We start from the raw sequence: 16,175 nt of genomic DNA on the forward strand, positions 1-16,175 counted from the left end.
ACATTATAATTACTAAGCACTACTGAGCTGTGAAACCTGGCATCATTATCATCAGGCCTGTAACTCTGCAAAAGTACATGACAAGGCAAGAAATATATAAATGGGTAAAGTAAGGAAGAACTCAGTGAAGACTCTCAAAGTGCATTTAAATTAATTAAAATTCTTAAGAAGTTTGTTAAAATACCTGCAATGTCAACTGAAAAGATTTCACTTCCAAATTTACAGGCTGCTTGAGTTCAATAACCTAAACATGAAAAACCTCTGGACCATTCTAGTACAGGTTATTCAAAGGAGCTGTGATAAAGAGCATATAGCAAATGTGCTCAGTTAAATGCACTAGGTAAGGCACAACTGCTATCACCCCAACCCACTAACACTTGTTAGACTACTAATCCTTTCCTTTGAAATCTGTAAGAAGGGGCCGGGCGTGGTGGCTCAAGCCTGTAATCCCAGCACTTTGGGAGGCCAAAGAAGGTGGATCACTTGAGGTCAGGAGTTCGAGACCAGCGTGGCCAACATGGTGAAACCCCATCTCTACTAAAAATACAAAAATTAGCCTGGCGTGGTAGCGCATGCCTGTATTCCCAGCTACTTTGAAGGCTGAGGCAGGAAAATCACTTGAGGCCGGGAGGCGGAGGTTGCAGTGAGCAGAGATCAGGCAACTGCACTCCAGCGCCTGGGCAACAAAGCTAGATTCCTCTCAAAAACAACAAGAACAACAACAACAACACAACTTCTGTTAAGAATGCTTCACTGGTGGTATTTGCCACCCAAATTCAAAATATGGTAAGTTCTTCAAGGCTCTAATATTAGGACAGATTGGTTGCCAGTTCGAGATTTAATAACAGATCATGACTATTTCATTTGTGCTTGACAACTAGACAACTTTCAGTGAAACCATTCCTCAGAAATGACACTACAATATTGTTACTTATTTAGAGGCCAGGGAGCCAAAAGAACAACTCATTAATAGTGAATGGATGGGGAAGACAGCAGCAGAAGATTGAAAAGCAGCAATATAAACAGGCTTACAACTATGAACAGCAGCAGTAAAGTAGGGATTCACAGAACGAAATTACTGTAACACAAAATAAACATAGCAGCATAAGTCCACACTTTCTCATTTGAAATACACATAAGCAAGAATTAAATGTATATTGAGTCTAATTTTATACAATCAAAAGACTAAAAATCTTATAACAATAGAAATACCGGTAAATTTAAAAAGATGCTCCCAATTTTGGCCCTATTTCCCTGTTCTATAAAGAAATTCCTAAGGGGGAAAAAAATAACTGCAGACTATAAATGATGAATGTAACTATTAGGAGTGGCCTCTCTATGAGGTCTGAAATAGAAGGAAAATGTACATTTCTTCCAGAGCTGTAGCCAACAACAACTTTTGCATTCCGAATCCAGCTTAGGTACATTGGTTGGGAAGATGTTTGCAAAAGTATTTAATAAAAAATTGCTGAATTTAGCCTTTATTTTTTATCAGTTTTTTTTAAATGGCCCAAGGTCCATCAAATGCACTAAACAGAAGCTCTCCTAAGTATAAATAACAAAAGAATATAATACTATACAGCTTTTAATTTAATTTTTAATTGTTGTGGGAAGATAGTTTGGTTTTTTTTAATATTTTATTTTTAATTTTGGTAGGTACATAGGTTTTTTAATTTTTATTTTTAATTTTTGTAGCCTTCTTCTTAAAGGCAACTGTCTTTTACAGATCAGAGATTATCAAACTTTTTCTGTAAAAGATCATATAGTAAATATTGTCAGCTTTACAGGCCATATAGTCTCTGTCGCAAATACTCAACTCTGGCACAGAGCATGAAGGCTTCAACAGACAACAGATAGATGAATAAGCCTGGGTATGGCAGAGTAAAATGTTATTTACAAAAACAGGCAGCAAGCCCATGACCATAGTTTGTTGACTTCTGCTATAGGACATCTGTTTTTAACTTTACTAACAAATATATTGTTTTAATAAATACTATAAATTTTGAAATAAGATGTCTGGGATTTGCTTTAAAATACTTCATAGTTTTTTTAAAAAGGGAGAGTAGGGAGAAAGGTTAAATACGACTGGAAAAACAAAATTATTGTTAAAGCCAGATTATGGATATATAGGTTTCATTATACTATAAGTTTGAAAATTCCCAAATTAAAAGTTTTAAAAATACAAAGTAAATCAATGAACCAGCTCTACAGAAAAGAATTTTTTCACCTTACTCTAAACCTTTTAAAACATGCTTAGTATTTTTAAACATAATTAACATAATACAACATAAAATATTCTTAATATAAAGCCACTAAACTACAATGAAAAAAATTAAACTAATCCACAAAAATGTATATAAGCATAAACTCTTATAATTTTCCATAATTTAAAATATAGGCTCACTTCATACAGTTGCTAAATATGTCAAATTTATTGGCATCTCATCTGAAAGGTGTAATCAATTTTTGGCTTTAGAATATTTTTATAAGAAATATATTATTTATATTAACACGTAATAGGTTTACTACTTTTCAAGTTAATGCATAAATTTCTTTCTTTTTAAATTGTAAGTAATTCTGGCCAACATGGCGAAACCCTGTCTCTACTAAAAATACAAAAATTAGCCGGGTGTGGTGGCACGCCTCTGTAATCTCAGCTACTTGGGGGGCTGAGGCAGGAAAATCGCTTCAACCCAGAAAGTGAAGGTTGCAGTGAGCCAAGATTGTAGTGCCACTGCACTATAGCCTGGGCAACAGAGTGAGACTCTGTCTCAAAAAAAAAAAATTTAACAATAAATTCTAAGTAATAAATATTAATAGATATAACCCTCATAAACAAATATTCTTCAGGATCTTCAATGATTAAAAGTATAAAAGGATCCTAAGGCCAAAAAGTTTGAGAGCTCCTGAACTAAATGTTTTCAATGTTGTATAAAGTAAGTTCATCATGCAATTATAAGACATATGCTCAAACTCATTTTACCTTTTAACAGTAATCATCACGTAGTTGACGTTAATTCAACTATGAAGGCTATCAATTTAGCCACAAGAGGAAGATACTTAAACCTTCAACAGATATATTCTTTTAAACTACCTGATAAGTCATGAATAATGTATCCACAGGAAAAGAAGAGAACTATAATATGTTGTCCCCCACCTTATACAGACAATTGTCTCCTGAACCAATACAATGAAAAACTACTATGTGTCAACAGACATTTCTAATATTCTACCTCTTATCAAATCAAGAGATGTAGTTTCACTTAATGCAAGAAACCAGAAATCAAGCTGAACAGAGCCTTAAGAAACCTTGACTCTGCAATTTCCCAAAGATTGAATACATCTCTTTTTTAAATGCTCTAAGTTTTTCCCCAATGTTCTGAAACACAGTGATTTCAAATATTATCAAAACTAAAAACTAATTTAAATTAGGCATACTGAATTATTACGACAGTTGAGAAAAACTAAGAACTTCCATGTGAAAACATTTCAACTGTCCAAGAATATAATCAGTCTCAAAATTTCCTAAATCTATAAACTAGAATAGAAATAAACAATACATAACGCAGACACAGGCAAATAATAATTAGAGCAAATGTATCCACATGATTATTCAGTCTATCATTCATAAAGATGAACCAATATTCATTTTTCAAATACAGTACCACTGTAGCATTTTTAACCAATTTTGCCTCTACATACGGCAATTTAAAATGTTACCACGGTATTTCATTTTTACTTGATTAATAACAAATTATTTCCAAGTTAAGTTTTATAAATGTTGTTATGTCTATTGTCTTTCAACACGAATAAATTTAAAACAGTAATAGCAATAGCATGCAAGGACATACTTACATCATACTCTGTAATTCTGTTGCAAAGCTTATAGACTTCCCTGTACTCCTTCCACTACTTGAAGTTGCAGTAGACATTGGACTAGATGCCGTATTATTCATCTAAATAAAAAGGAGAAATAAAGCTTACAAAATGTACCTAGCTTTAAGTAAATGCAAAAAAAAAAAAAAGAAAGCAAATATAAATTACTTCAAAAAGTAGAGAAAATTTAAATTTCTGATTTGTTTTGCATAAAACTGATTCACTTACACTTAATGTTCTTTATTAAAATGAAATAGCAAGGTGGAAAAAAACTACTCAAGTAAGATGTCGGCCAATTACTCACTTCAGTGATAAATAACTTTAGCACCTATTTTACAATAGGTAATGTAAAAACAGTATTTATTAACTAGAGCTCATCGGTTTTCAAAATGTGCTTCAGGGAGCCCTATGGTTCATCAGCAATGCTTCAAGGCATTCCAGATGGACCCCAAGCACAACACACCCCCAGTTTCATTCAGGCCACGGAACAACCCTGATTTTTCTAGTTGATATATGAAGGTTCCAAGTAAGATCTCATTTAAAGAAACAATTCCACAGCTGAAAGATACAAAATTAGAAAACTACAGCATAATCTAAATCCTATTTGAACAAAAGCCTAAAATACAAATAATAATGTCAATCAATAGATCAAAAGCATTGTGATATTTTATAATCCTATGGGTAAATAACTTACTCAATTTAAAATGTGACATTTTTCCCAATAAAATTAAGGTGATGCATAATGATAAAGTGGGTGCCAATCCTAATGTATGACATTTTATTTAATGCATTAAAAAAATTAGCAAGATTTAGTCAAAAAAACATTAAAATGTCATGAAAGTAGGTAAACCCTCATCTATTATACTATTATACTGGAAGTGCTCAATAAACATTAGTTATTATTTCATATGCTTGCATAAACTTTGCAAAGCTGTACTTTTCCTCAAAATATTTTTTGCAGTTTCTAAAGAAGAATGTAAGATATTTAGAACATATGATAAAGTAAAGCAGTGCAGAGGACTTTTAGTAAACTAAGAGGGCAGGTTCTGGAGTCAGACTGCCTAGATTTGAATCCCAGCTCCGCTCCTTTGCTAAGACTTTGGGCAAGTTACCTAACTTCTCTGTGCTTCAGTTTCCTCATCTGTAAATGGCAATGATAATCTCGCCTTCTTAGGGCTGTTGTGAGAATTAAATGAATACACACAAAAATTTAGAGCAGTACTGAGAGCACACAGTGAATACACAATAAATGTCAGCTATTATAATAAACAGACCTTAAGAACTCCCTCTTCCGTTAAGGCGGAAAGTTAAAGAAAAAAGAATTCCCCTTATCTGCTAAAAGCTTTTATATAAATTTAGATGTATTACCCTTTCTTCACAATCACACAAGTTTTTAAAACTTAAACATTTTTACTAAAAGACCTCTATGCAACTATACAAATATTAAGTAGCTTCTTTATAAGTTGAGTTTTCACTGATGACATCACTACAACTACTAGTCACTTGGGCTCAAAATCTCAGGCACTACCTTTGACTCCTTCTCCTGCATCTTACAATTTGTAAGAAGTCAAGTAAATTCTACTTTCTGTATGTTCTCACATCCTTCCCCTCTTGTCCTACTGCTATGGCCTTCTAAAAACTCTTAACTACATCTTCTATCTCCATCTCAGTTCATTCTCCATACTGCTGCCAAATTTATCTTCTTAATATATCTTTCTAATCTAACCACTCCTGTGGGTAATGATAAAATTCATAAAAGGAACCTAAACCAGGGTCAAGGGCTGTGATGGAAGGGCTGGGCCCCACAAAAGAAGGTTGGGGAAAAAAACCTACTACAAATCACTGATAGAGACAGGCCTTATTTGAAGCTTTTGAGAAGGCGACAGGACAAAGATCTAAGGCAAGCAGCACACTAGCTAGGTGACTAGGTTTGGAATATCCCAATATCCCTCTGGTCTAGTCTGAGGGCCCTAACAGCCAGGCCAAAACCACTATACCAAGAAGGCAAGAGCACAAAAAGCAAAGGAAAACAAAAACGTTCCACTTAAATTGAGCCTGAAAACCAAAATTCTAAAACATATGAAGAACATAATGCTAAGAAAGACCATCCCTTTTTTCAAGCCTAAATTTGTGCCATTGTTTAAAAAGACTTTTGGAATAAGTACTTTTCTCTACAAATAACACAGGAAAAGAAACATAACCATTTGAGACTCGGATTAAAAAAAAAAAAATCACAAGTCCAAGACTGGGGGAAAATAGGAAACCAAGGACTTCCCTAAATAGTCCTGCAGAATTGGGACAAAACGTGAAAAAAGGGAGCCTGGATTTCTCAAAGACCTCAGGAAATGTTCCCTTGTTGTCCCAATAGAAGGCTGACAGAGCTATCTTGGAGAACATGTTAAACTCAAAGAGTAAGTGGTAACCCCAGCCTCCAGAAAGTTATGATTTGAGTTGACTTGTCTGATTTGACAGACATGCGATTATCCTATGGTCAAATGTCCTGAGACATTGCTGGAGCAATCTGCTCCTTTTTCATTTTCAAATCCAGTCACCAAACCTAGTTTATTATAACTATGATCATCCTTTCACAGTCAAGTCAATTTTTATATCAAACAGGTATGAATAACATTTTTCTTGACATGATGAGCTGATAGGTCATTAGACTCTTTAAAATAATTATTTCCCATACCCACATTCTGTTTGATGATTTAGATAATTAACTTCTTTTGACATTAACTTCTTTACACATCAAAGTCCTATCATTCCAATGCTCTATTTCCTTTCTTCTAGACATTAAAAAAGTCTGTTAAAAGCAGAGGCACTCAAGTCAATTTTCACTAATACAGTTACTGTGGAACTGAAAACCTACTGTAATCTTCTCAATGGGTTAATGTCCTGCAGTTGTTTCAGCTTTCAATTGAAAATGCATCTGTTTGCCATATTTTACAAAATGAATTCAGATGTGCAGATTGGGACCTAGATTATTTCAACATGCCAGAGTTTAAATGTGAACCCAAGGAATAAGTTCATATCTGATTAATAGTATTTAAACCTGATCATTAAGCTAATAGCTAATACTATAACACACCTGTAAAACTGTGTTCCAGAGAAGAAAAACTGGCATTTACCTTTTAATTAAAAATGAAGGAATTTAAGGATACACCCCTTCCCTCAGAAAATATTGCTACCAAAAAAAAAGTTTTAATTGTAGTGAAGTTAATCACAAAAAATGAGTTAAACAAAATGCAATGAACATGCTACTGGGTTTCTAGTTAGATCTCATATTTTGGGGGACTAAATGAACACAGAAGAAATACATTAAACATCTTTAAGCTTAAAAGACCTCAAATTGTTGAGAACCTTATTACTAGTTTCTGCACCCTCCAAACATCATCAAAATCTGGACTGTGAAAACTATCAGTCAATCCATTAATTAAAAGAGAGAAGTTTTAATCTTTTCTTCTATATTGCTGAAGAAAACTATTTCAGCAGATCTATGTACTGATTTTGAGCATCTACAGAGTTTCAATTCCAATGATAGCCTGAACATCCCACATAATATAAATAGAAAACTTTTATAATTAGAACATTTTTATTTTCATAAAATTCCAAAGGCAGGAAGCAATTATGGTTAAGCCAACACTATTATACACTGCGTTTTAGTTTTGTTGTTTAAAAAAATATCAGGTTACATCATGATCTAAATTTCTTCTGATGTGAAAAATAATACCAAATGGTCAATCACTGAGAATGCAAAAAATTAAAAATTAAATACATAAAATATCTATAAAAACTTCTAGACCTAGTGTTTAGAATAACACAAAGGTAATCTCAATATATTAATATACGCCCCATTTTAAGTGGACTTTGGAAGGTATTAAAAAGCCTGGTTTATAAACTTATCTCAAATCAGTCCCACCTGACCTCCCCAGCCTCCTTTTCTATAGCAAGCAAATCAAACTTTCACTATCTCCAGAACCATCCCATGTTCTTTTGAACCTTTACCCCTACAGTTCTCTCTACTTGCAATACCTTTTGAAACAATACAGTATCTCTCAACCTACCCACTCTACTGACCTAAGCCCATCTCCAAGAAACCCTCCCAGATATGTAAACAAAGAATTCTTTCTCTGATATCTATTTTAGTTTATATTAGTTTAATATTAAATTACTTTAGTGCATACTAATGATTTTAGTTGAATAAGCCTCTGTCCCACAGTGAATCCCTCCCCCAGCTATGGACAGTTGACATCATCTTCTACTTCCAGAGAAATAAAAAGCTATCATTTAGTCATTCCCTCCACTCTCCTTCACCAAAGACAGTGTATCGTATCCTCCCTTAATTCCCTCCTCTTATAATAAAGACACCCTCTTATTTAAAGCCAACACCAGTGCTTTGGATTCTTCATACCTAAGTATTTACGGGGCACCTACTACAGGCCAAACACCGTTCTAAGAGGTAGGGATATAGTAGTGACTAAGTCAGACAAAAAGAATACATTATAATCCAAGAGACAAGCACATAAACAAATATAATTTGAGGAAATAACAAATACTATGAAATAAAAAAAAAAGTTGATTTCAACTAGGAGGTGGCATTTAATATAAGATCTGGGAGGGAACTCTGGAGAACTTCCCAACAGAAAGAACAGCAAAGTACCAAAATCCTGTGGCCAGTGTGGCTAGAAAGATATGAACACAGGGGTAGCAAGAGGGCAGATCTTATAAAGCCTTTAGGCCACAGGAGTTTACATTTCACTTGAGTGTAATGTGAAGCTATTAGAGAATTTTGAAAAGGGAAGTTACTTGAAATGTTTTAGGTTTAAAAAGATAACTCCAGCAGCTGGGAGAATATACTATATGGAAGCAAGAGTGCAATCAAGAAGACCAGTTAGGAAGTTATTGAGGTTGTGCAGACAAGAGATGACAGTGGCTTGAATTAGTTTAACAAGTGGAGATGATGAGAAGTGGTCAGATTTCCAGAATACATTTTGAAAGCAGAACTGATTTGCTGATGGATTACACGTGGGGTGTGAGAGAAGCACAGTCAAGGATGACTGAATTCTGGGGCCTTAGAAACTGGTTGAATGGTGGTGCCATTTACTGAGATCCAGAAGACTGGGAAGGAAAAAAAAAAACAGTTCAGTTGGGCCTATGTTAAGTTTGAGACAACTATTAGACATTCAAGTAGAGATTTTAAAAACCTGCAGAAGCTTTGTGAGAGATGTTGTAAAGCAGAAAACTGAAGTAAAAGCCATGGTCACAAGATTTTTGTTAAGAAGGATAATTAATATAATAGAACTTTGTATAAGGATATAAGGACCAACTAATCTCATAAGTTCAGTTTCTCTGTCAGGAATAATTTATCTCACAGGATTCCATATAATGGGCACTAAAAAAAATCTGAATTGAAAATATCGAAACACCCTGTAAACATGAAAACTACCCCCATCCTTTCTCTCTAGATGATAAACAGCTAAAACTGTGCAGCATTACATATCCTACCTGAGCATCTTTTTGAACAGACATAGGAGCCCAGTGACAGACTGCTCCAAGACACAGGAGTTTCTAGCACATCCTCCTTCTCTAGTCTCACATTGTTTCTATTCCATATGCTTTCCTATCCAGTACTCTCACAGAAAAACCGAGTTTAAAAAAAATTTTCTTTGCAAAAATTGTCCCTAAAGTGCACTGCAAATGTGCCCATCAGATTATCCTTAAGCCCTGACAAATGGCACATAGCACACTTACTTTTCCAACATTAAAACACTGTTGTTTTTACACAAACTTAAAGAGTTACTTAATGGTTAACTTTTGAGATATCTGGAAGATTTTGGCAGCAATTATACTCCTAACAGTAAGAGGTAAGTGTATTTGACAAACATGTCAAAAAAATAAGCAACTCCCTTAAAAATCAAGACTCTCTTCCAGTCTAGAGTCACATTTCAGAAATATTAAAGCTTATGAGAATTCCGCATTAAACATAAACAATTTACAAAAATATCTGATGTGTTTAAAAACAGTTTATGTGACCAAAAAGAAAAAGGACTGGGGGATTTACTGTAGGCATGTAAAAAATAGATGAATTTGGAGTTTATAAAGGGTGCTTCACCAGTATTAGCTCACTTTTTTTTTCACAATTACCCTACAAGTCAAGCATGCTCCCTCTACCAATGAGGAAACTAAGACTGGCTGAAGGTCACAAATCCAATAAACAACAGGCTTTGATCCCAGATAGCAGATAACCTGAAATATTCAGGCCATTTAGATATACTATTTTTAAATAAAAATCCTCTCATTTTAGTGCTTTAGCTTTTTCATTAGTAAAAGATCTCTATCTCCTAAAACACTAAAATATTGTGAAATTACTGAAAAGTTGTAAACATAGCAGTCAGGGGACTTACACGGTCATTAAGTTATCTTGGAGACTGATGACTTTAAACACTCAGTTAAGAAATTCTTTTGTTTAAAAGAAAATCTTAGGTAGACGGATAAGCAACTATAACAGACAAATATATATGCAAATTGGTGGGAGGGAACCAAAGACATCTGAGCAGACTTCAGAACTACAGTTTGAAAATCACTAATTTCCTCCAAATCCCTCATTTTTCAGGTGAGGAACTGAAGTCCAGAGGGGTTTCTTGAACTGCCCAAGGACACACTACTATTTAGTGATACAAGCTGGGACTAAAACTGAGGTCCCCCGACACCTGGTCCAGAGTTCTTTCTACTATACATCAAAGAATATACAAATAAAAGTTTATCATAACTAACCCAAAAGGCCTCCACAATGTGTATGTCACAGTGAACTATGTTGTGAAATATTAGTATCTGCCTATGCCAAACCACAATGGGAGCAGTAAAGAGCTAGGCTCTGGAGTTAAAATATAGGCTCTAACACTTACACATGACCTTGGGCAAGTTAGGCCACCTCACTGCCTCAGTTCCCTCATCTCTAAAATGGAGATTAAAATTACTTCTCTCATAGGTTACATAAAATAACATATGTAAAGCCCTTAGGAAAGTGCCTTGTACATATAAGGCATTTAGTTCATTCCAACGATGATGATTAACTCATGCAAAAGCATAGCTTCTTGAAAATATATCACAAAAGATTATTGTTAAACATGTATATTCTCAAAGAATGTTATGACTAAGAGTAGACCTTTAAAGACTAATATGAATAAAGTGAAATATACAGAATTCAGTCATAAAACCACTATAGCATTTAAATCAGCAAAAGTACATTTCAAGATTTTTTAATGATTTATATTTTTGTTATTTTAGTTTATAAAGTATATTCACATAAATTGTTTCAATTTACTGTCCTGTGAATTCAACAGCATCTCTTCAGTAACTCCTACATACCATACACAAAACAGAGTACTATTTTCTTTTTGAGACAGTGTCTCTCTCTGTTGCTCAGGATGGAGTACAGTGGCACAATCTCAGCTCACTGCAATCTCCACCTCCTGGGCTCAAGCAATCCTCCCACCTCAGCCTCCCAAGCAGTTGGTACTACAGGCACAAACCACCAAGCTCGGCTACATTTTTTTTTTTTTTTTTGAGATGGAGTTTTGCTCTGTCACCCAGGCTGGAGTGTAATGGCACAATCTTGGCTCACTGCAACCTCCGCCTCCAGGGTTCAAGCGATTCTGATGCCTCAGCCTCCCGAGTAGCAGGTGCACACCAAGACACATGGCTAATTTTTGTATTTTTAGTAGAGACGGGGTTTCACCATGTTGGCATGGCTGGTCTCAAACTCCTGACCTCAGGCGATCCACCCGCCTCGGCCTCCCAAAGTGCTGGGATTACAGATGTGAGTCACCACACCCAGCCCAGCTAATTTTTGTTCTAAATTTTTTGTAGAGACCAGGTCTCACTATATTGCCCATCACTCTTAGGCTCAAGCAACCCGGGTCTCTCTTGGCCTCCCAAAGTGCTGGTATTACAGGCATGAGTCACAGAGCCGGCCACTATTTTCATGTTCATTATCTTATTTAACCTTCACTACCCATTAACTATGGGCCAGATATTTTCAGAGGGATAACTACAGTACAAAAAAGCCTCAAAGACCCATTCTAGAAAGTAAGAGCCTCATTAGTATAACCTATTAGGTGGGAATATGTTTGGATAAATGAGATACAACGGAAGGAACACATCAAGTGCCCAAGAAAATGTCGGTTCTCCCTTAGCAGTAGTATGGGGTTGTTTTCCGTAGAAAATATATTGTGACCAGATGAAAAAAGCACCATTACTGTGACTTAAAAATATTATTTTTTGTGTGTGTGTATTTGGTTTTTGAGATAGAGTATCGCTCTGTCGGCCAGGCTGGAGTGCAGTGCACGATCTCGGCTCACTGCAACCTCCGCCTCCCAGGTTCAAGCGATTCTCCTGCCTCAGCCTCCTGAGTACCTGGGACTACAGGCATGCACCACCATGCCCGGCTGATTTTTCTGTAATTTTAGTAGAGACGGGGTTTCGCCATGTTGGCCAATCTGGTCTCCAACTACTGACATCAAGTGATCCACCCACCTCAGCCTCCCAAAGTGCTGGGATTACAGGTGTGAGCCACCACACCCAGCCTGTGACTTACAATATTATTTGTAAAAGAGAACTGTTTTCAGTAATAGTGCCTATTATACACTATCTATGCTGTTACACAAAATTTACAGTACAATTTTTGCAGGTCACTCTTCAGTGGAGGTTGTAGGTAGACAAGATGAGACAAAACCAATTCAATATAAAAATGTTTGTGAAGTAAGATGGCAATTCTTAAATGTAGTTCTCATTTGATGCCACCAACAGTCCCATGAGAAGACGGGATGAGGTTGGGTACTAATTCCATTTTACTGATAAGGAAATTGAGGCTCTGATATTAATAAGTTAAATACCTTAACTGAAATGACAAAAGAATGTGCCAGAAAAGGGCAAAAGCTAGGTTTCCAGAATTGGGTCTTAGTGCTCTGTTCACCAACCCACAGAACATCTCAGAACATTATTATCACTTCTAGATTATCCAATAAACTTAAGGCTACAGCAGCTAATAGTTACTGAACTGCACACAACCCATCACGAGTTATTTAAATTAACCTCTTACGAACCTAGAAGCAGACGCCATTACCATCTTCATTTTATAAATGAGGAACTGAGTATTCTTAGGAAGATTAAATAATTTGTCCCAAAACACATGGTTAGGAAGCAGCAGAGTGAGAACTCAAATCAAGTGTTAGAGCCTCAATAAAATATTTTACCCACTTCAGTATAAACTTAATATAATAATGCATGTGGCTGAATTATTTTTCATTAAGTAAACTGTAAGGAAAACCCTTCTTCAACATTCTAGTACATAATCAGATTTCTGACGGATTTCACTATTCAACCTCACCATAAAATAAAATCAGTGTTATCTCAACACAAATACTCAATCTCCTGATTTGACTGACATAGACTAACATGCAGTCACCCCCACCAAAAGATAATTTTCTTCCAGAGGCAACCAAAACTCAAGCTGCTAAAGGTTTCTATCCAAAGCAAAATTTTAAAATTATCAGTGGCTTAAATGGGAAAGTCACTTGCTGGCCTTATTCCAGGTATCTCATTTATTATTTAGACACAAAAACAGTAATTTTGTCACTGTTCTAAAGTATATTTCTGGCCGGGCGCGGTGGCTCACACCTGTAATCCCAGAATTTTGGGAGGCAGAGGCGGGTGGATCACTTGAGGTCAAGAGTTCAAGACCAGCCTGGCCAACATAGGGAAACCCTGTCTCTACAAAAAATACAAAAATTAGCCGGGCATGGTGGCGTGTGCCTGTAATCCCAACTACTCGGGAGGCTGAGGCAGGAGAATCGCTTGAACCCAGGAGGGGGAGGTTGCAGTGAGCTGAGATCGCACCACTGCACTTCAACCTGGGCAACAAGAGCGAAACTCTGTCTCAATAACAATAATAATAATAAAGTATTTCTGATATTGCAATGTGGTTAATCATCCTAAAACTATATATTACAAGTTCCAACAAGGCTAACAGTAGAGTGACATTATTATGTGGTCCCAATTCGAACATTTTTGACAGTGAAAGGGGTTCTATTAAATTAAATAATTGTGCGGGCCGGGCGCGGTGGCTCACGCTTGTAATCCCAGCACTTTGGGAGGCCGAGGCGGGAGGATCACGAGGTCAGGAGATCGAGACCACGGTGAAACCCCGTCTCTACTAAATATACAAAAAAATTAGCCGGGCGTGGTGGCGGGCACCTGTAGTCCCAGCTACTCAGAGAGGCTGAGGCAGGAGAATGGCGTGAACCCAGGAGGCAGAGCTTGCAGTGAGCCGAGATTGCGCCACTGCACTCCAGCCTGGGTGACAGAGCGAGACTCCGTCTCAAAAAAAAAAAAAAAAAAAAAAATTGTGCTGGAACAATCAGGCTTTATACCACGACTGTCTCAGAAAAATTAAGATATTACAGTCACCCATAAAAAGCACCCCATTCTGATTTGTATATTATGAGCTATTCTCTCCATCTGATTTAATTTGTGAGCTTTAAGTTATTGTTCCAGATCTAACAATTAAGACCTTAAGACCAAGAGCATCTTTTTTTTTTTTTTAAAAAAAAGACAGGGTCTCCCTCTGTAGCCCAGGCTGGAAGCCTGGCCTGATCATGATTCACTGCAGCCTTGAACTCCTAGGTTCAAGAGATCCTCTGGCCTCAGCCTCCCAAAGTGCTGGGATTACAAGCATGAGACAACGTGCCTGACCCAAGGGCACCATTTTACAGACATCAGGCCAAGGTTACCTATAAAGGTTTTTTGTTTGTTCTTTTAGTTTCATTTTCAAATTTGACTTTATATACACTTGCTTTAAAAAAAAAAACAAAAAAACAGATACCCATATTTCAAGGAAAGTAATTTTGTGAAACATCTATTACCTAATTTCACTTATCTCTCCAAAAGATTTGGATAACCACAAAACTAGTTCTAAAATGTCCTAATGCTCAAGAGTTACAATTTTTCAAATCGCTTTATTACATAAAAGGTTAAAAAAGAAAAAAACTTGAATAAAAAGAGCTGGAAACTTCTCACTGAAAACCAACCAAAGTGGTAAAAGACAGTAGAAACCGACAATCACAAAATAGTACAATAATGTTTAAAGAAAACTCCAGTTAATACTGTCATAGCTCTCTGAATCTGGCATTAGCTGTACAACCTAAGAGACAACGTTTTGCTTTAATTTGTCAAGATGTAAATAAGTACTAACAGACCCATGGTCTGAACTGCAGTATTTGAATGAAAGGCATTATTTGAATATAATTACAATTCCCTATGGCAATAAATGTTCCAAAGAGCTGGCTTCTCTGATTTAAAACTCAACCATATCAAGACTTGGAAGGACTCTCAAAAATCTAAATTGTAGACCTGTGCTGTCCAATGCAGTAGCCACCACTAGCCACATGTAGGTATTTAAACGTAAATCAATTTATTAATTTATGAATAAAATTAAAAATTAAGTTCCTCAGTGACACATCACATTTCAAGTACTGAAGAGCCACTGTGCCTAGGCTACCACTAGTGCCTAAAGGCACAGATTACGGAACATCTCCATCGAGGCAGAAACTGCTAGTGAAAAGTGCAGCCCTAGACTTAGGCACACTTCCTTCGCTCCAATGTCCCGAATATCCTGAGATAAGAAACTTTCAATATCACAGTGAAGTGCATTCCATTCTTGCAAAGTACTATCACGAACTGTTTCTCATAAGCAAATTCAGCCTCTTTGAAACATTCACCAGAAATTCCCCAAGTTCTGTCCTTCAAGTAAATCTTTGCAGGGCGAATTTAATTCCTCTTCCAAAGTCTGCCCTTCACATATACTAAGACCCCAGGTCCTCTCCTTCCAAATACATACATACATACACATACATATATATACACACACATTTCTTTCTACCGAAATAATTTAACATTTCTATTAACCTCATGGAGAAATGCTAATTTACCCACGTGTACAGTAATACTATGTCCAGGATCGTCTGTGTGTCAAATATTACATATCACTGTCTTCATAACTTCACTCTCACTTGTGAGACCAAGTGTCCTGATTCTCTGAGAAGATAAGGTCACAGTCATTCCGAACTCCTAAAACATGGAGAGCAAAAGCAGAGCTAACAGGTACTGAGCAGCACCTGGCGCTGTTCTAAGCGTTTAACGTGTATTTTCTCATATAATCCTCACAATTCTGAACTAGCCTATAAGATCGCCATTTTACAGATTAAAACAAGGCAAAGACAAGCTAAATAATTTCCCCAGGG

At 36.1% G+C, this 16,175-nt stretch overlaps 2 protein-coding genes across 8 annotated transcripts in view; one reads left to right on the plus strand and one right to left on the minus strand.

The window, feature by feature from the left end:
* Positions 1-16,175, minus strand: part of SUPT3H (SPT3 homolog, SAGA and STAGA complex component) — a 555,592-nt gene that overhangs the window by 538,723 nt on the left and 694 nt on the right. For 3 of the 5 annotated variants that reach the window (XM_058432546.1, XM_058432547.1, XM_058432550.1), the window contains exon 2: positions 3,856-3,956. In XM_058432546.1, coding sequence (XP_058288529.1) covers positions 3,856-3,956 — 101 coding nt within the window. Of the gene's footprint in view, positions 1-3,855; positions 3,957-4,988; positions 5,053-15,867; positions 16,161-16,175 lie in introns of those variants that run through there. The other 2 variants (XM_058432548.1, XM_058432549.1) reach the window with 2 other exon arrangements.
* Positions 1-16,175, plus strand: part of RUNX2 (RUNX family transcription factor 2) — a 226,327-nt gene that overhangs the window by 32,037 nt on the left and 178,115 nt on the right. The gene's annotated exons all lie outside the window — the stretch shown is intronic.

Source organism: Hylobates moloch, unplaced genomic scaffold (genome assembly GCF_009828535.3).
Source record: "Hylobates moloch isolate HMO894 unplaced genomic scaffold, HMol_V3 SCAFFOLD_20, whole genome shotgun sequence".
Lineage (NCBI taxonomy): Eukaryota > Metazoa > Chordata > Mammalia > Primates > Hylobatidae > Hylobates > Hylobates moloch.